This window comes from Leuciscus leuciscus (assembly GCF_965113295.1).
Source record: "Leuciscus leuciscus genome assembly, chromosome: 25".
NCBI lineage: Eukaryota > Metazoa > Chordata > Actinopteri > Cypriniformes > Leuciscidae > Leuciscus > Leuciscus leuciscus.
In genome coordinates, this window is record NC_138724.1 from 23,022,271 (window position 1) to 23,042,302 (window position 20,032).

The following is a 20,032-nucleotide window of genomic DNA, read 5'->3' on the forward strand; positions in this document are numbered from 1 at the left end:
AAAGATAGAATTAGGCCTACAAGTAACTACAGAGGGTAATATAACACTTCAAAAGAAAACAATAACCTCCCCAAAATTAAACATTTTCATGTAATGCACAAAAACTCAAACACACACCATTTCCACACCAAACTTGGTAAAAATACAAGTGAATATTCCCCCCTTTAAGCCAGGGACACAAGACAGGGACACACTTAACGACTGTAAAGGCCGATTATAAATGTAGTGTAATTTGATACTTAAGACTGATCATGCCCAAACGTACCGAGTCAGAGACCGTTGCGTTCAGTCGTTGTTTAAAATCTGCTCCAGTCGTTGAAAAGTGTGTTCAGTTCAGTCTTAGAATGTTTCAGCAAGTTGTTAAGTGTGTCCCTGGCATTAGTTACAAAGGATCATGTATAGATTCAGCTGGTCATTATCATAAATAACCTGGCAGGGTGATCAGGACCCTGACACGAAGCTGATAAAACAGCATTTTCGTGTATGTAATGCAATATCTTTATCTTTATTTTTATAATAACGATGAAACAATGAATAGTGTTTTATTATTTTGTTTTCCAAACAAAGCATTATTTTAATAACATTTTGAAATAAGTTGCAGATATAACTTAAATCTTAAATGACTCTCTTTATCTGACTTCTTATATTACAATATGTGTGTCTATAACTTTCAGTTTTCTGAATATTCTTCCCATTAATTATTCTTTACATTTATATGCTTTTGGTTATTTTCACCACACTAGCTACAATACAAAATGCATTTCTAATGTTTAACATATAAAGATGTCAAAATATGACAGTGTCCTTTGTTATAACTTTGAAGAATGGAGCCTAGTGCTAGCAAAGCCAAGGCCAATGGTTTGATTCCCAGATAATGCATGAACTGATAAATATATGTACCTTTAATGAGATGTAAGCATTTGCCAAATGCATAAATGTGAATATAAATAATACTCAAGGAAATGAGTCAACAAGCATGGTTACCAAGATCATGTGATCTGTGTAACAGATTTGGTGTAACAGCTGGAAGTAAAATGATGATTAGTGAAAAGAATTCTTTCCATGGCTGCAGTTTTCCAGTGATGTGTGCTGTTGTAATGGCAGTAAATAAACTCTGTACGCTAAGCTTTTGCAGTAATAACCTGGAATGTGGTTGATCTGAACAGACGATACCTAATATAAAGGTTTGAAGTCAAATGAACATTAGTGCACTGAACTAAGCACTCCTTTAGCTTTTAAATGTATTTTCTTTTGCACTATATGCCACTACATGCATTTAGTTTTGATGGCAGCATGGTTTTAGTTGTTTAACATGACCAGGCTCTATGTGAAACACATTTTAGATTACTAAAATAAGGTTTTAAAAGATTATAAAACAAAAGATCAAAATCTTTAATGTACTGTATAGCCTATTTTGTTCTGTCAGTACCCGTGTCATCCAGTGTCCTCATTTATATTCTATTTTCAAATATTCAAATTTCAAAGTTTAATATTCAATATTAAAATTTTATATTCAAATTTATGTCCTCATTTATATTCCATTTACATTTATATTCTATATGACTTATTTTGTTAATGTTTTGTTAAGTGCTACAATACATGCACATCAGTATATATTACACTAACATGCACATTGGTATCTTTAAAGCTTATTTCTTACATATGCCACACATTGTAATTCTTAATTTTGACATATTTATCAGACTACTGTAGGTCAGATTGATAAATGTACAAACAGGTTTTGTTTTTTGGGAAATTTGCCATGCTCTCAGATTGCTCACTTTTAAATTGAGAAATTCATTCAATTGGATTATCACCTCAAATGTTACAATAATTAAACAAAAGTTTAAACAAATTACCAAAATCTTTAATGTATATTTATTCTCTCATTACCCCCCGTCATCCAAAGTAATCAAGCAATCAATAAAAATACAAAACATGACACAGGCAAAGTCTTAAAAGAAAACAGCAAGCACAATCTAATAACAATATTAGACCCAGCTACACAATAAATACAAAATTTTAACAATAAAATAATATACATACACTGCAAAGTATAGAATGTATGTTTCTTTAAAACCTATGTTTTGGAGTTTCCCAAATCTGAGTATGGATGAGGCTTTTCTGTTGTTGTTTTTTAAACTTTTTTTTTTAAACTTTTTTTTTAATAAAATATACATCCATTAACAAACCTGTATCCTGTGAATCGCTTAACACACTATAAGTTACAACACCATAAAAAGATACTTGATATAGGTAGGCCCTCTTGACAACACTGTTGCCTATAAGTACATTTAAATTCTTTGTAAACATTAATTACATATTTACACTTTAAGGGATAAACTCCTGTTAATTTAGTGTTATTCTCCCATATATAAATCTCAATTGGAAATCTCACAGCTTATTAAAAGCAAATATTGCATCGGCTCAGATGGTGTAGCTGTAGATAAACAAATCTGAGATAATTATTCATCCATATGATGGTCCCAATGGATAAACAAAATGGATTGATGTCTTCAGAATATCAACCATTATCAGCGTCTGTAAATGCATAGGAATGTGATTTAATATACAAGACAATAATCTATAGCTGTTATTCATTCTGAGGATTGTACAGTAATAATACATTTTTTCAAATTCAAAATTTGATTTTTTTTCATTTTATCATGCTCCAGGAAACTATGGTGCAGACATGACCAATTGTGACTATACAATTGACTATACAAAGTATTTTCCATTATACAAAAATTGATCTTATAAACATTCAAATAGATCAGATTTTATCTTGAAGGAAAACATCCCAGAACATTGAGGCCTGGTTTCACAGACAGGGTTAGATTAAACCAGGATTAGGACTGGCTTTTTTAAATGTGCCTTATAGAAAAAAACATTACTGGTGTGCATCTTGAGACAAAATAATGGCAAGTTGCTTTCAGTTAAAAATCGGCTCAATAATGCATTTTAGTCCGCTTATGAAACCAGGGGATACAAAAATAACATTAAAAACAGAGTACTCACTAGAAGCAGCTGAATATATATAGTCCGGTGAAGACACTGTATAACATAAAAAAAAATAAAAAAAAGCTGTATAATTATTCATGCCAATGAAATATATAATAGAAATTAAAGGTGCTCTAAGTGATGTCACGCGTTTTTTAGGCCAAAACATTTTTTGTCACATACAGCAAACATCTCCTCACTATCCGCTAGCTGCCTGTCCCCTGAACACACTGTAAAAAAACGCGGTCTCTGTAGACACCACAGGCTCCACAAACGGCAACAAAAACAAACTGGGCTCACCCGCACCACGAAACACAACAAACAGTGCTCCAGCCAATCACCAACAAGAAGTATTGGAGGGGTGTGGTTTGGGGGTTAGTGCGCGTGGACATGAAGGGGGTGTGGAGGAGAGAGAAGCATGAAGAGGGAAGTTTGAATTATGGCCGACACACGTCTAAAGAGACGACGTTCCGATGAACAAATTGCAAAGAAGAGGGACAAGGATAAGGGACGCGTGAAGTCCCGAATTTACATCGGAAAAACCCTCGAAAGGTGGCGAGAACTCTGCCGGCAGAAGGGCTTCCAATCCGACATTCAGTTGTTCTGTTTTTGCAGAACAGGTAAATCCATTTTTCTTTCTAAATTGACGTTCATGTTCGCCAAACCAACACAAGGATGTAATTAGCTAGAACTATGCAGTCAGCGTTAGCTTTGGTGAATACAACATGTATGTTTCTAGCAGCTAGCGATCAATATCTATTGTAAATGATCAAGCAAATTCACAGTAGGTCGACAATTTGTGTGAATGATTGTTTTCACCCTCTGTTTGTTATGGATTTGAATGTTCATTTATAGGCTATTGACAACTTTGACTAAATTTGTTTACGCCGCCGCCATTGTTTATGCTCACTGGGAAACGCGAAGCTAACGTTATCTTGCTATTATTGCGTCCTTGTATGGGAGCTAACGTTAGTTATAACCTCAGGTGGCGAAACGATTTTAAGACAATGTTTCTCTTTTTCTGCATTCTGTTCTGCAATATATAAAAGCATTTATCTAACTTGGTGACATTACACATTGAATAAAGTATCAGTAAAATTTAACTTTGTTTTTAGTGACTACTTTGACTTTCCTTTATGCCGGAAGGGAGGGGAGGAGGGAGGAGACGGGATGAGGAGGAGGGAGGGTCTAGCTAGCCTCCGTTTTGTTTGACAACAATTCGAATGTCAACACTCCCGGCATCACTTAGAGCACCTTTAAAATATATTTTATATTTATCTTAAGCATCACATAGCCTTCTAGGCTCACTGAATGATTTATTATTCATTTCAGTTCTTGCCATACCTTCTCGTCTCTTCCTGCATTTATATATGACGGCTCCAGTCCCAAACACAAACAGCAGAGCCAAAACTATCAGCACTGGGAGAATCACTGATTTAAATGGTTCACCAGGCTCTGGTTCTGAAACAAACATTTTCACAATAAGGTCATAAACACACTTGAAACTGTTCTGTAGTATTTTTTTATGTTTTCACACCTCATTACCTAACTCAATGATCAGTTTGTTGTCCAGACTGAGGTGTGTGGCAGAGCAGCTGTATTTGTGTTTGTCTGCACTGATCTCCAGACTCTTCCTCATCTGGTACGTCCCGTCACCATTGGGCAGCAGATCTCCTCCAGTGATCTCATGATCAGATACAGGCTGTCCATCTCTGAACAGGGTCAGGTTGATGTGACGAGGGTAAAATCCTGTTGCCAAACAACTCACACGAAACCCTCCAGAATCTGAGTTTGCTTTTTGAATAAATCAGATTTTTGGTGCTGCTGTGGAAACAAAAAAAGAGTGGTTATTTTACTACAACTTCACTTTTGACTTGTTAATGTGAAGATTTTAGGTTGACACTATAAGAAGATTGTTTCAGAGCCTGCTAGATTTTCTTTAAACATATGGACTTTATAATGGCAGATATAAAAAGAATTCTATGGTCATTATAAAACAGAAACTTTTAAAACAGGCACTTTTAATGCAGTTTACATTAGCTAAAATGTTTGTCATAAGAAGCGGCCTTATACTTACCCTTTCTATTAACCTAATTTTGTCTGTTTTGTAGGTAATACTTGAGAGTACTAATACAAACTGGTTGATAGAACTCCATATATTTTAGTTTAAATTCTTCCAGGTGAGGTTTGAGCACATCTTGTGAAATATTTAAAATCACTTTATAAGTAAATGTGTTGTTAAAGTAACAGATCTCATCTGTGGTGGAGCCTCTGGCCGCATCTTTTGTCAGCATCTTTCCAGTATTGTTGAGGTCCAGCATCTCACACACAACCAGTGTCTGATAAACATCAAGACCTGTGAGGGAAATGAGGGAGAAGATTGTCATAGACTGGCCTAGTCTTTTCAAGAAAAGGTTAAATAATCACAAATCAACTTTATGCCTCCAAATATATTAAAATACATTTTAAGAAATTCTAAATTTGCTTATCATAGATTGTATGTATAATTCGATTAATACAGGAAGACAAAAGATTTGGCTCACGTCATTATGTGTATTTGTGTGAGGATACTTACTGTCATTTTGGCTGTCTTGCCTTAACAGTGCAGCTCTTCTCAAAAAGGAGTTATACATGTAGTCACTTATATCCTTTATGTAATCTGAATTAACCACATCATCCTCATTCGTCGTATTCCCTCTTGGAATATATGTCTTTGAATTATAGTATCCAACTGTGATGTCATCCAGAGTTGTTGTGTAACTAAATTCAGGAAATTGTGTTTTTCCATGAATGTAAGTTGAAAGCAACCACAAAGAGTGAGAACCTGAAACACAACACAGTTGTTGTTGTTGTTTTAACAATAAGTAGTCATTTTCTATCTGTTTCTCCATCTAGTATATACAGTTTAAAACATGGGTCTTTAATGATATGACTTGTCAAGCTTTCAGCATACATGCGTAATGCTCTATGAAGATCAGTAGCGAGATAACATGGATAACATCTTGAATTTCATTAATTGAATAGCAGTATGCCTACGTTTTAACAATTCATAACCTTTTGAAACTTACCATTTGAAGCAGATGTTGGAAGTAAAAGTACAAGCAACACGAGAATATCTATCCATATGCCCAGCATTCTTTCAGTCTCTCATGTTTTAGAAAATGATATGCACTTTTTTAAACTAGTATCTCTCAAAAAGTAACATCTTATACGTTGTTTATCGAGTGTTGCCGTCGAATACGAAAGAAATTAGTCTTTATTTTCCTGTCTAAATGCCTGCAAGCATAATTCATTTTCCTCATTCCATTCTATTTGAGCGTTAAACCACATGCGCTGTTGTCACCTGTCCACACACGCATACATGAAGTCATTATTCAGGCATAAGCTACAAACTCAACCAAAGTTCACAGGCAATGCTTCTGTTTTACTGTATTGTAGAACAATACTCTACTCTAGGGGAGGATAACAAAATTTAAGCATGAAATACAACATGTTTACAAGAAAGAATAGTTGAAAACTAACTCTTGGTAGAAATATTTAAGATTATTTTTGTATTCCATGGTACAGGAATGTGCAGTATAGCCTATATGATAATCTCTTTGTGGTTCTGCAATAATGTTTTACTCACAGTATTTATTTTATTACAGAGCCAATTTTTATTTAACAAACAATTCAAATGAACTGGATAAACATTGAAGTACTTTAAAAAAAAAAAATCTTTTTTTTTTTCTTCAGTATACACAGTCCACCTGGTTATGCTTTTTGGTTGACCAAAAATGTTTTGTTTTTTATATATCATATATATAATACAGTGTATACTATATATACAGTGTCATATATTTTTAAGCAGATTCAGCCAGTCTGTGATTTCTCATTGGTTTTCAGACACCCATTTTATATTTCCTTTAGCCTACGAATAGATTATTATTTTAGGTCATTTATTATGTTATATGGGTCAAAATAGTGAGTTTGTCCCATTCAGAGCCTGGTGAAAGAACAAAATGCCACCATAAAAACAAAATAACTGGCTAATTATTTTTGTTCATACCAGTTTTTCCAAGAGCCAAAAGCGTGACTGCTCCACCTCTGCCTTCATCCAGTGAATGGGTACAATCCATTCATAACTATAAGAATGAGTAGAAATAGAAATAGACATAACACTAAAGTAAACAGATCAGTGATCAGTAGACCAGTGAACTAGCCTACACAAAAATTCAGATACTCAGAATTATGAACAAATCTGTTTCCCTTATAAATCTTTTAAACTATGTAGGTTTAAAATACAGTGTAAAACTGTGAAAAAAGTATTAATAGGCTACTCAATCAAAATATTAAATGGCCTACAACTACAGTACATGGCAAGTATATATACTTAATTATACTTTTAAGTAGAGAATATCTCAATCAAAATATTAAGTACATGTATAGTTCAAATATACTTGGACATTTCTGTCAGTATAAGTCAAGTATACTTATGTGCAATTTTTTTATATTTCTGTGAAGTAGGATAGCCTACATAAAAAGTAGAAAGTATACTTTCTTATTTTTAGTTTAAAAGAAAGTATACTAATAGCACACTTGAATAAAATTATTTTTCGTAAGGGTCCCTTCATATCAGTAACCCTAATAAAAGGTGATTTATTGTCCATGAAGCGGATTGATGTTAGTTGATGATTGCTGAAAGCGTTGGGTGATGCTGCATCCACACCACCAGGTGTCAGCACAGGTTCTGTATAGCAGGGAGTGAAGACCATCATAAATAATAAATATGGTCTAGTTTATTATTTAATGATTTAGAAGGGAAAAAGAAGAAGAAAAACAAAGAAAGAGAAAAAATATCTTATTTTGTGTTCTACAGAAGAAACAGTCAAACAGTGAGTAAATGATGACAACATTTTAATTGTGGAAAAGTAACAGATTAATAGCAAGTATAAACCATCATAAATAAAAAATAGGTGGCATGCTTTAAATGAATTAAATGATATAATAATCATATTATATTTGTCGTCTTTAGAGATCAGAAATAAACTCATAAAATATGTTTTACTGCTGCTTCAATGTATGTAATGAGTGATTATAATCAAGGTATTAATCAATATTTTTCCTTCTAAATATCACGAGGTGAATGACTTCTCTTGTGAGATTTTACTTTGTTATAGAAATTACCAGTGTGATTACTGAAATGTTCTTTTCATGTATTCTCTAATGTCTGTATTTGATATCTGAATGCAGTAACAGTGCTCGCTCATTCAGCCCGGCTTCCAGAAATGAAATATGGAAAGATGTTTTGTTTTGTGAAGAAAGGTCTTCAACATGTGTCAATACATACTTCTGATTTTCTAGGGTACCCTGACGACTATAAGTCACAGGGGTCATTGAAGTCTAGAATTTAAGGGAACCTTTCTCAGGTGTGTGTGTTATTCTTCTTGGTTACAGGTTAAGGAACCACTGGCATTACTGGAGATTGACTGAGTTGTTGTTCGGGACATGTTGGTGCCCAGCAACCCAAATCTGCGACCTGGAAGGTCACGACGTGCCTAACTTCAGGGTCCGAGTGTCAGCCGCATAATCAGATGGAGATATGCTTCAGTCTATCTGTATATGTGTGGAAAATTACTATGTTTATCTATTTCTTAGCCAATCAGAAACTGCAACCTGAAGCAAGGACGTAGCTTAGACCTCGGTGAAGGGCATAACTGTGATCTTTGTAACTGTAAGCGGGGCGGCGTACAAACTCCTGTGTGAGTCTTGAAGCTGACTTCTGCTGATGAAACTGCAAACTGATGAATCTTCAGTAAAACTTTTTTTTCAATTTATTATAATTCTGACTCCGGGTCTTCTTTCAAACATCTGGTCCTTGGGTCCTAAACTGTATTCTGTAATTTAAAGAACCCCAATATGTGAATTTGCCATAAAAAAAATGCAGTTCATCAGTCGTAGAGCCTCTAAAGGCATTTCTGGTGATTATTTATGTAGGTTTATTGTCTCTCTGTTCACAAAGACTCATCACCTGATAAACTACATGGCTTGTTAGGAAAGAAAGTGATGTGTTAACATATTTGGCCTCAGGAGCCCTTTAGAATGAATTAATATGACTTTTTATAAACTATTTGTGTAATGTCTGACTCAAAGCTGATCATTTAGCCAACAGAACTTACTTTCTGTATTGTTGAGGGGTCTCAGATGATTTGATCTTCTCTGAAAATGAAGACGCACATAGTAACTTAAAGTGCTGAGGTGATTTGGATCCACTACATCATCTTCATTTGTAATATTTCCTCTTGAAACATAGATCTTCGTCTCTGAATTATAATATCCTACTGTGATGTCATCCAACACAAATAAAGCACTTAATACAGGAAATTATGTTTCTCCTTGAATGTATGTGAGAAGCAACTGCAAAGAGTGAGAACCTGTAAGAAACAACAGAAAAATTATATGTTCTACACTAGATTTGTATGAGGTTGGGGTAAATTAAGTAAATTAATTATCTGCAGTGACATCAAAATCATGTTGCATTGTGGTCTATGGATCTGCCTGAAGTGTACATATTGAGTAGACTCGCTCTCTATAGGTCAAAATCGAGGGGTAGAGGGGTCGAGTTTGCGAATGTATGTCTAAAAGTGGAGTTAAATGCAGCCCTAGAGGAAAACAAAGAGTACATGGCATGAAACACATGAGTAAATCACATGAGGGGAACAGGGAGTCACATGACTCAAAAATTCCAAAATAAAAAAAACTGAGAACATGAAACAAAACCTAATCATACGTGACATAATCAGACGTGACTTAGACAGACCAGGGCTATGTTTCCCAAAAGCATCGTAAGCCTAAGTTGATCATAGAGACCATTTTGGTGGCAATTGTTCTACGATCAACTTAGGCTTACGATGCTTTCGGGAAACGCAGCCTAGATAAATCTTCCCATCTGAGTTTTGCTTCCTTGCTTTATGGAATCAACAGTTGCTATGCAACCAAGAAATTATGAAACTAAAATGCATGGATTAACACGAGTCAGCAATGTGAACCATGTAGAAAGATACTGGTATCATACATTTTATATACTCTCTCTACCCGTTGCTCTGGTCTTCGCCAAGAGCCGCTTGCACCCCCTGCTGGTCAGGTCGACTAACAGCTATGGAGATTATCAATCGGCAATCTACTGATATTCCTGCCGTTACCGGATGTCAAATGTGACCCTGGATCACAAAACTAGTCTTATGTTGCACGGGTATATTTGTGGCAATAGCCAACAAAACATTGTATGGGTCAAAATTATAGATTTTTCTTTTATGCCAAAAATCATTAGGATATTAAGTAAAGATCATGTTCCATGAAGATATTTTGTAAATTTCCCACATTAAATATATAAAACATTTATTTTTGTGAATGGATGCAGCACTATCGCCAATAGAAATGGACAACTTTAAAGGCGATTTTCTCAATATTTCGATTTTTCTGTACCCTCAGATTCCAGATTTTCAAATAATTGTATCTCGGCAAAATATGGTCCTTTCCTAACAAACCATACATCAATGGAAAGATTATGTATTCAGCTTTCAGATGATGTATAAATCTCAATTTTAAAAAAAATACCCATAAGACTGGTTTTGTGGTCCAGGGTCACAAATGTTGAATTTTCTGTCGAATTTGAACCACTGAATTTGTGGAAGCGAATTAAAATGGACTGAAAATTACATGTCGAATATTATAGGTTGTATTTTTAAACAGAATTAATATTTTGGAAGTGGAATCTGAAAGGCGAATATGGATTATTGATTTATTTTGGTTAATTAACTGTAAATAGTTTGTTTGTTAATTTAGTTTTTTTTTTTTTTTTTGTGATTTCAAATGTATTTAATTTTATATTGAGAAAATAAAAGTTCCAGGTTTCAAATAGTTTTAACATGCAGTTTATCTACAAATGTAAAAAAAAAAAAAAAAAAAAAAAAAGAATAGAAAGAAAGTAGCCTATAGAAAAAGAGTGTTTTGAGTTCAAAGTTCGACTGTTGGGGCCCCATACCTGGAATCGATTAGAGCCCCCAAATCACTAAGTCCGCTCCGCCCCTGCTAGAAATAAATAAAATAAAAAGGCACAAATAGGCAATATTTGATATAAATGTTTTATTTACAAACAATCTGACCAGCTATACAATCAAATTTTTTATAATATCTGTTAGCTAAACAAGTGAACACAGCAAAGACAACAGTATTCAGACAAAAGTCAATAGGGACTTAAAGCAACATCTGCTGATGGACAGGCGTTCTATTGCGCATGGGCGACTTAAACTTCACCTTCATGACGTCCCCCTGTCAAAGTCTATAAGGGGAGAACAACTGTTTTGCCGTGTCATTAATACGTGACAGATTGGATAAGTAAATGTTATATTTTATAGTTATGTGGCATTTTAATAGTATCCATCGGCTCTTTCGTTTTTCCAGAATATCTGCATTGGTTTCTATGCCAATAACGTTGCGTTGGTAGGTGTCGCTGATCTATAAAAATTACATATTATTTAAATAGATCAGTGGTAGGTATAGGCCAAAATCAACAACCGCAACAAGGAGGGGTTTGCAATACAAATGTCTTACAACATGACAATGTGTAACGTTAGCTGCCGCGCGCTGAGTCTTAAGTAAAGCGACCTTGGGTTTGAGAAAGGCGCTATATAAAATAAACGTATTATTATTATTATTTATTAAGGATCGGGTATACTTCATTTTCCGTAATTCTTACAAACTATACTTATGGGAAGCCAGACTTTGGCCAAACACACCATACGTGGGACGATCTCTTTAAGCCACTACGAAAAGTACTGAGCTGAATTTGTGCCATCTAGTGGTTTAAAAGAGAATAAAGTCAAATGCGCCTTTTGCCCTGGTACGCCTTTAGGCCCGTTGTACCCAACATTTTATGTGGCATGAGAAAGTCACATAAACCATGCAAAAGCCAATCTGGGGTGCGTTTCCCGAAAGCATCGTTAGCCAACTATGGTCGCAAGTTCCCTCGTTGCCAATAGAGTTCAATGGACATTGCGATGAACTTGCGACCATAGTTGGCCAACGATGCTTTAGGGAAACGCACCCCAGAGCGGTCAGACTGAAATGGATTTCCAGAAATGCAATTTGAATAGAAATTCAAACCACATACGAATGTAACTCGAAACAGATTTGTACAAATTGAATTTCATGTGATTTTTTTGCCATTCACTAGACACTGACAGTCTGAACGAGGCTTAAATGTCACTATACTTCCAAATCAGATAAATACACAACCAACAAATCTTTTCTGAATTGGAAACATGGTTTAAACTGATTAACATCAAGTATTTAGATCAGTACTAAATTATTGTAATTTATGTTTTTGTGTAATGTGTCTAGAAGTCACTATGCATAACAGATTTTGTTTTAGGACAGTAATTATTGAAAATAAAAGTACATAAAAAACGAAATACCAAAGTCAAAAGCAAAAATTCAAATAAAGGAACAAAATATTTTACAAAAAAGAAAATGTTATGACAGTCAAACATGAAAACATGAATACAGATTCTCAAATGTAATTTCAAATCCAAAGAAAACAAGATGAATTTGTAAAATTACATAAATATGATTAACTTGTGTGCATTCTGTGGTTCGTTCAATCATATTAAATGATTTAAAAATATTGGTTAATAGCACTGAAATGATTTATATAGATCAGTGGTTTATTGACATTGTATCAATGGAGAAAAATGTAAGTGTGTTATCTCCAGAAAACTAAAGTGCAGACATAGTATACTTTTGATCAAATAGAAAAATTATTTTTGGGATTAGACTGCACAAAAAGTATGAAGTGAATCAAGGTAAATTGTGCCACTTGTGTGAAAATGTGGCTCAGCATACCTGAATTCATTTCACCCCACTAGACAACAATTTTTACAGTTGTACTATATTTACAGTTGTAATCTGTAATAGCCAGAGATGGGCACAAATACATCAAAAAGTATTTAATTACAAATGACAAATACTTACAAATCAAATGTATTTAAATAGAATACAAAATACTGCTGTGAAATTTGAAAATACAAAAATAGAAACAAAATGTACAGTCTTCTGTAGTGTGAGAGTAAGTGTGGTGTTAGATACATGAGTCTAGAATATCGCAATATCATTGTTTAGTGCAGAAGATGCGCTTTTAACGTACATGTTGCCACATACTGTCATAATAAAAGATAATTACGCCTATAACACTGTATTTGCATTATATTACACAAAAACTAGTTAACGCTGCTGTGAGGGTGTTTCTAATAGTGCGGCTGTGACAAAGTTGACAACTTTCTTCCGACTGCCATTATCTATTTTTTTACTCTTTTTGAAAGTTGTGAAAACGCTGTTGTGGTGTTTTTCTTTTGCTATGTGAGCAAATTGGAAGACAAAAAATATATTTAATGTAGTCTTTCATTCACTGCTATAGAAGTTTACCTAACTATGACACCTTCCACTTCTGAGAAACCCAGAAATGTGAACAGGATCAATAGGGTGTGTCACATCACGTGATTTACTTACTTTACACGCAATTTGGTAGTCCTATTTGTATTTTATGTCTATGGTCCTAGGGATAGTTCACCCAAAAATTTAAATTAGCCCATGATTTACTCACCCTGACGTCATCCTAGGTGTATATGACTTTCTTCTTTCAGAAGAATACAATCAGAGTTATATAAAAAAATGCCCTGGCTCTTCCAAGCTTCCAAGAAAAATATCCACATTTAAAACTTTATCGACTAAAATAACTAGCTTCCGGCAGACGGCCTACGCAAGTCGACTTGCGCCACAAGAGTAACACTTGACGATGTATGACGTAGGATGTAGGAGTAGCGTAAGCTTTGACGCCTCTCGCGGTTCAAACAAACAGGACTGGCCAACAAACTCAAGCTCCTCCCACATTTCTCTTTAAAAAAATTTGCTTTAGACTTCTAATTCATGACTGGTGTTTTGTTTTGCTCTATCCTCTGCGCTTCCGTGTTTGTCATTGCGTCATGCGTCCGGTCAAGTGATACTCTTTCACCTTAAATCGATGTGTACAGCCGTCTGCCGGAAGCTAGTTATTTTAGTCGATAAAGTTTTAAATATGGATATTTTTCTTACACGTACGCATCGCTTCGCTTCAGAAGGCCTTTATTAACCCCCCAGAGCCTGTGGAACACTTTTATGATGGATAGATGCACTTTTATGATGGATAGATGCACTTTTATGATGGATAGATGCACTTTTATGATGGATATACGCACTTTTATGATGGATAGATGCACTTTTATGATGGATATACGCACTTTTATGATGGATATACGCACTTTTATGATGGAGATGCACTTTTATGATGGATAGATGCACTTTTATGATGGATAGATGCACTTTTATGATGGATAGATGCACTTTTATGATGGATAGATGCACTTTTATGATGGATAGATGCACTTTTATGATGGATATACGCACTTTTATGATGGATATACGCACTTTTATGATGGATAGATGCACTTTTATGATGGATAGATATGCTTTGATGGACTTCAAAACTTAAACGCATTCACTGCCATTATAAAGCTTGGAAGAGCCAGGACATTTTTAATATAACTCCGATTGTATTCGTCTGAAAGAAAAAAGTCATATACACCCAGGATGGCTTCAGGTGAGTAAATCATGGGAACATTTTCATTTTTGGGTAAACTATCCCTTTAAGCCTGGTGATTAAAGTTAATATATGCGAAATAAAATTATATATTTAAAAAAGTATTTTAGTATTTTAAATATAAATTACAGTCTCTCGAAGTATTTAATTACAAATTACATTTCATTTATTTTTGTAAAGGAAAATACAAATTACAAAATACTCAAAATACATGTAATTAAAATACTGCCCATCTCTGGTAATAGCCTATGTAAATAAGACATAGGTGGTATACAAAACATTTTATTGTATCTTATTGTTTGATACTGCTGATAGTTTAATACTGTCTTTTGACATCTTTAATATGGTACACAATTGTACGTTATACTTTAAAATGAAATAAAACAATTTGAGAGACAGAAGATAGGCCTAAGCCAGAGGAAGAAAATCCTCCCGACACATATTAGACATTTTGGTTTTCATTAAATCAACAACAATAATAAATGTCAAGAACATTGAAGCATTGCAGTATTTTGAATTTGACTAACAATGCTATGTTAAGTATCTTCCCGTCTGCCTTTTCTCATACAAACAACTGCCAAAATCACAGATATCGCACATACCAATAGCAGGACAGCAACAACAACTCCTATGCGACGTCTGGAAGGTTCATCTTCTAAAAGAGGAAGCATTTAGAATAAGATCAACATGTAAAGATTTTATCTGATACTTTCTATTTCTGTAAAAGCTCATTACCTAACTCAATGATCAGTTTGTTGTCCAGACTGAGGTGTGTAACAGAGCAGCTGTATTTGTGTTTGTCTGCACTGATCTCCAGACTCTTCCTCATCTGGTACGTCCCGTCACCATTGGGCAGCAGATCTCCTCCAGTGATCTCATGATCAGATACAGGCTGTCCATCTCTGAACAGGGTCAGGTTGATGTGACGAGGGTAAAATCCTGTTGCCAAACAACTCACACGAGACCCTCCAGAATCTGAGTTTGCTTTTTGTGTGAGTGTGATACTGGGCGTTACTGTAGGAGGAAGAGGAAAAAAATAAACAAGAGAACGTCAGAGAACGTTTTACATGTATAAATACATGGATTTATTTTTAATCCTGAAGATTTACTCTAAACAGTTACATTTGTTTTCATAAAACAAATTTAGGGAATTAGTGCCCTTGAGTACGTACTTTTTCTGTTAATTTGATCTCTTCTCTTTTTGAGGTAATTCTTGAGAGTTGTTATACAAAGTGGGTAAAAGGTATTTAAAAATTTCTGCTTAAATTTTTCCAGGTCAGGTTTGAACAGTTCTGGTTTAATATTTACAGCCACAGTATAAGTAAATGTGTTGTTAATGTAACTCAGTGCATCTGTGGTGGAGCCTCTGGCAGCATCTGCAATAATCATCTTTCCAGGCTTGTCGGAGTCCAGCAGCTCACACACAACCAGTTTCTGATAAACATCAAGACCTGTGAGGGAAATATTAGGGAGAATTGTTATGGGAGATTGTCATGCATTGGCCTCCTTCATCTTACACTCGTTGTTTAGCAAACCATTTTAAAGAAAAATTGAATTTGATAACTCTAAAAGTGTCATTGTAAATAACTATTTTACAACCTAAACTAACATTGCCTTGTAAAAAAGTTATCATAATCAAATTATCTGATTGTCACTGTTTCCCCTAAGTGTGTTGACTCTTCTTTATAGTATTTCCCATTTTAGTTCCTGTTCCCCTAAGTTTCCTGTGCTAGTTTTGTAGTCCCTTTGCAGTTCCAGGATCATTGGTACCCCTTGATTGTCTCCGCATCTTGTTATCTTATCTTGTTATCTTGCCATTATCCTTGTTACCTTGTCTCAATAGACCTGTGTTTGTCGGTGGTTGTCTTAAGGGAAGCTCACGCTACACAACTTTTGGCTGGATTTTGCTGTCCTAAACAGATTTTCAAGGTCTGCGGCTAAATCGGTGCTGGTTGTAGTCGCCGATGCTTGTTAAGTTTGAGCAGGTCGGCGACGTCTCAAGCATTCACAGATGCTGCACAATTTTCAAACCTGTTTGATATTATCGCCATGTGATCTTGTAGCAGGGTTACCAGGCCAGCTTAACAAAATAGCCTAATGGCCAACCAAAAATAACCCAAAAGTAGCCCAATGACCATATCCCAAATATCAAATATAACCAATCACATACCTTATCACCCATTCATACTTTACGGTCACTCTAAATGCAAAATTAAACCCACTAGTAGCGATTATAAACACAGCTCAAAGGCTTGTTGGAAAGTTTTTTCTTTCTTCAAAGCAGAGACCAGGAGACAGTTGGGATCACGTTCAAACAGAAGAGTTGCTTTATTTGAGCGCGGCTGCAGTTTCGTCCAACATAATCTAAAGTATGTAACTTTTACATGGTATCTTATAGGCATTTTAGGAGGAGGGACTTTTGGGGGTGGAGACCTTCCTTTTACAAAGTATGCAAATACAATATAGGCGTCAGCTCGTTACCAGAATTTCCGCAGCTCTGATCTCATCAGCATAACAGTGATCCAATCAGCCTGACTAGATCACCCATACATTAACATTATCATAGAGACAAAAGCACAGCTGTACATTGAGCTTACTGGTCAGGAAATACATAAGGACAAAGGGTGAGGGTGAGAATCTCAGGAATTGACTCATTTAGAGAAACAGGACTGGCAGGAAATCTCTTGATATAATCATCATAACAGCTGCTAAACTTTCTCAGTTTATATTGGAATCTAAATTAAAACCTCAAATGCTAAAATCAGTATTCTTCACTGTGATGTTATGTAAGGAAGCTACGGAAGCGTATTGCATTCACTTGAGAAAAAAAAAAATCGACTCTGTTTTTCTGAATTAACGAGTTAATTATCTCAGAATTACTAGATAATTTTTCATAAAATTTTTTTTTTATTCTGTTTTTCTGAATTAACGAGTTAATTATCTCAGAATTACGAGATAATTTTTCATGAATAAAAAGTTTTTGCTCTGTTTTTCTGAATTAATGACTTAATTATCTCAGAATTATGAGATAATTTTTCATAATTTTTTTTTTTATTCTGTTTTTCTGAATTAACGAGTTAATTATCTCAGAATTACGAGATAATTTTTCATGAATAAAAGTTTTTGCTCTGTTTTTCTGAATTAATGACTTAATTATCTCAGAATTCTGAGATAATTAAGTCATTAATTCAGAAAAAGAGCAATTTTTTTTAAATGAAAAATTCTCATAATTCTGAGATAATTAAGTCATTAATTCAGAAAAACAGAATAAAAATAAAAAAATTATGAAAAATCATCTCATAATTCTGAGATAATTAAGTCATTAATTCAGAAAAACAGCAAATATTTTTATTTAAAGAAAAAATTCTCATAATTTTGAGATAATTAAGTCATTAATTCAGAAAAACAGAGCAAAAACTTTTTATTCATGAAAAATTATCTCGTAATTCTGAGATAATTAACTCGTTAATTCAGAAAAACAGAGCAAAAACTTTTTTTTCATGAAAAATTATCTCGTAATTCTGAGATAATTAACTCATTAATTCAGAAAAACAGAGTAGATTTTTTTTCTCAAGTGAATGCAATACGCTTCCGTAGGAAGCATATCTGAAATAGATTCTTAAATTTGTAATACTTCAGGCTATACTACATTACATTTTATTTTTCAGACAATGTTTTAAAAATATTAAAAGCATATAAATATTTTTAATATTTTTAATAAAGAAACAACAATAGAAGATTTTGCAGAAATTATTATAAAGTTGTTCTTTTAATTCTGATACCACAAATGATTTCACCTAAAAAACTAAAAATTTTAAATTAAACATTAAAAATATGCTCATCAAAAAGATGTATTTAAGCAATTGAATATGTACAGTATGAATAGCATTTTGTGCATTTTTAAATAGATTAATAGATATCATTGAGCCAGATACTTACTGTCATTTTGGCCGTCTTGCCTTAACAGTGCGGCTCTTCTCAAAAAGGAGTTATACATGTAGACACTTATATCCTTAATGTAATCTGAACCTATCACATCATCCTCATTCGTCGTATTCCCTCTTGGAATATATGTCTTTGAATCATAGTATCCAACTGTGATGTCATCCAAAGTTGTTGTGCAACTAAATTCAGGAAATTGTGTTTTTCCACAAATGTAAGTTGAAAGCAACCAAAAAGAGTGAGAACCTGAAAAACAAATTGATTATTGGTGATTACAATGGATTATTGTTCATTATTGATTATTTGATTCTTTATTGATTGATTTCTACCATAGTAGGCTATGAGACTGTATACAATAAAACTTTTAAGCTTCATCCTTTTTATTTTTAATTTAAAACATAAGCCTGGGAATCTTGGCAATGACTTATACTTTCATTTAGAATGAAAATGATATGAGTAGGGGAGAGTGGGGCAAAACCTAACACTTTCTGACTTTCTCAGTTTGTATACCGTAAATCCAATTGGGGATCAGGTTTTTTGGGGGTTGTTTTTTACGCATTCATTTCACACATGTATAGTACAAATATGTGGTCTTGTTTCATTAATACAGACTAGTGCAGAGGTCACTAATAGGCGGACCGCGGTCCGGATCCGGACCCAGCCGCCGTTCTCTCCGGACCCGGACCAATAACCCATAAATTATTGAGAATTATTGACTTTTGACGGAGCGTTTCTATTTTAACCCGCGCAGCTTTTCTAGCATCTATGGTACTGGTTTAGCGCGGCCCAGGAAACTCACAGACCAATAGCATGCGTTGTAAATCATGTCATGTGATGCTACTCGAGTCAGACAGCGAGATACACACACACACACACAGAGGGAGAGACGAGACGAAAGAGAGACAACGTTTCACATGGCGTGCTCTAAAAAAAGAAAAGTGGACAGCGAAAACAGAGCTTTTAATCAAGAATGGACAGATTCTTACATGTTCATTCTTCCCACGGGAAGTTCAAAACCGGTATGTCTCATATGTTCAGAGACTGTCGCGATTATTAAAAGCGGCAATGTGAAGCGCCACTATGAGACAAAGCACAAATCTTTTGACCAAACATACCCACTTAAATCCGCACTGAGGGCACAGAAAATAAACGATCTAAAAGCCCAATATGATCGATCCAGCAGAATCCTAACACATTCATTCACTGCCCAACAACGTGCTAACGAATGTTCCCTTAAAGTTGCTTGGATTTTGGGCAAACATAAAAAACCATTTACTGATGGAGGGATTGTCAAGGAGTGCATGAGTGCGGTAGCTGAAACCTTATTTGAGGGAAAACAAAAAGAAGACGTGTGTAAAAATCAAGCAAATACCTATGTCAGCATCATCAGCCACAAAGAAAACAGAAATATTAACCCAT

General features: G+C 34.5%; 1 protein-coding gene and 2 long non-coding RNA genes across 15 annotated transcripts in view; 1 reads left to right on the top strand and 2 right to left on the bottom strand.

The window, feature by feature from the left end:
• Positions 1–1,863: 1,863 nt before the first annotated feature.
• The window catches only part of LOC309490890 (class I histocompatibility antigen, F10 alpha chain-like), a 69,172-nt gene continuing 51,003 nt past the window's right edge, over positions 1,864–20,032 (bottom strand). For 4 of the 13 annotated variants that reach the window (XM_082160200.1, XM_082160213.1, XM_082160212.1 and 1 more), the window contains 5 exons: positions 18,611–18,859; positions 15,844–16,122; positions 15,407–15,685; positions 4,345–4,461; positions 1,864–3,054 (listed from right to left, as the gene is read on the bottom strand). In XM_082160200.1, the coding sequence (XP_082016326.1) occupies positions 2,933–3,054; positions 4,345–4,461; positions 15,407–15,685; positions 15,844–16,122; positions 18,611–18,859 (1,046 nt within the window). In that variant the 3' untranslated portion in view covers positions 1,864–2,932. Of the gene's footprint in view, positions 3,055–4,344; positions 4,462–12,626; positions 15,327–15,406; positions 15,686–15,839; positions 16,123–18,610; positions 18,860–20,032 lie in introns of those variants that run through there. The other 9 variants (XM_082160210.1, XM_082160215.1, XM_082160216.1 and 6 more) reach the window with 8 other exon arrangements.
• On the bottom strand, positions 5,225–6,334 carry LOC309490902. Its single transcript, XR_014202865.1, has 3 exons — positions 6,069–6,334; positions 5,576–5,824; positions 5,225–5,356 (listed from the first exon to the last, which is right to left on the bottom strand). It is a non-coding gene; the product is annotated as an uncharacterized lncRNA (long non-coding RNA).
• Positions 11,067–12,166, top strand: LOC309490904. Its single transcript, XR_014202867.1, has 2 exons — positions 11,067–11,960; positions 12,093–12,166. It is a non-coding gene; the product is annotated as an uncharacterized lncRNA (long non-coding RNA).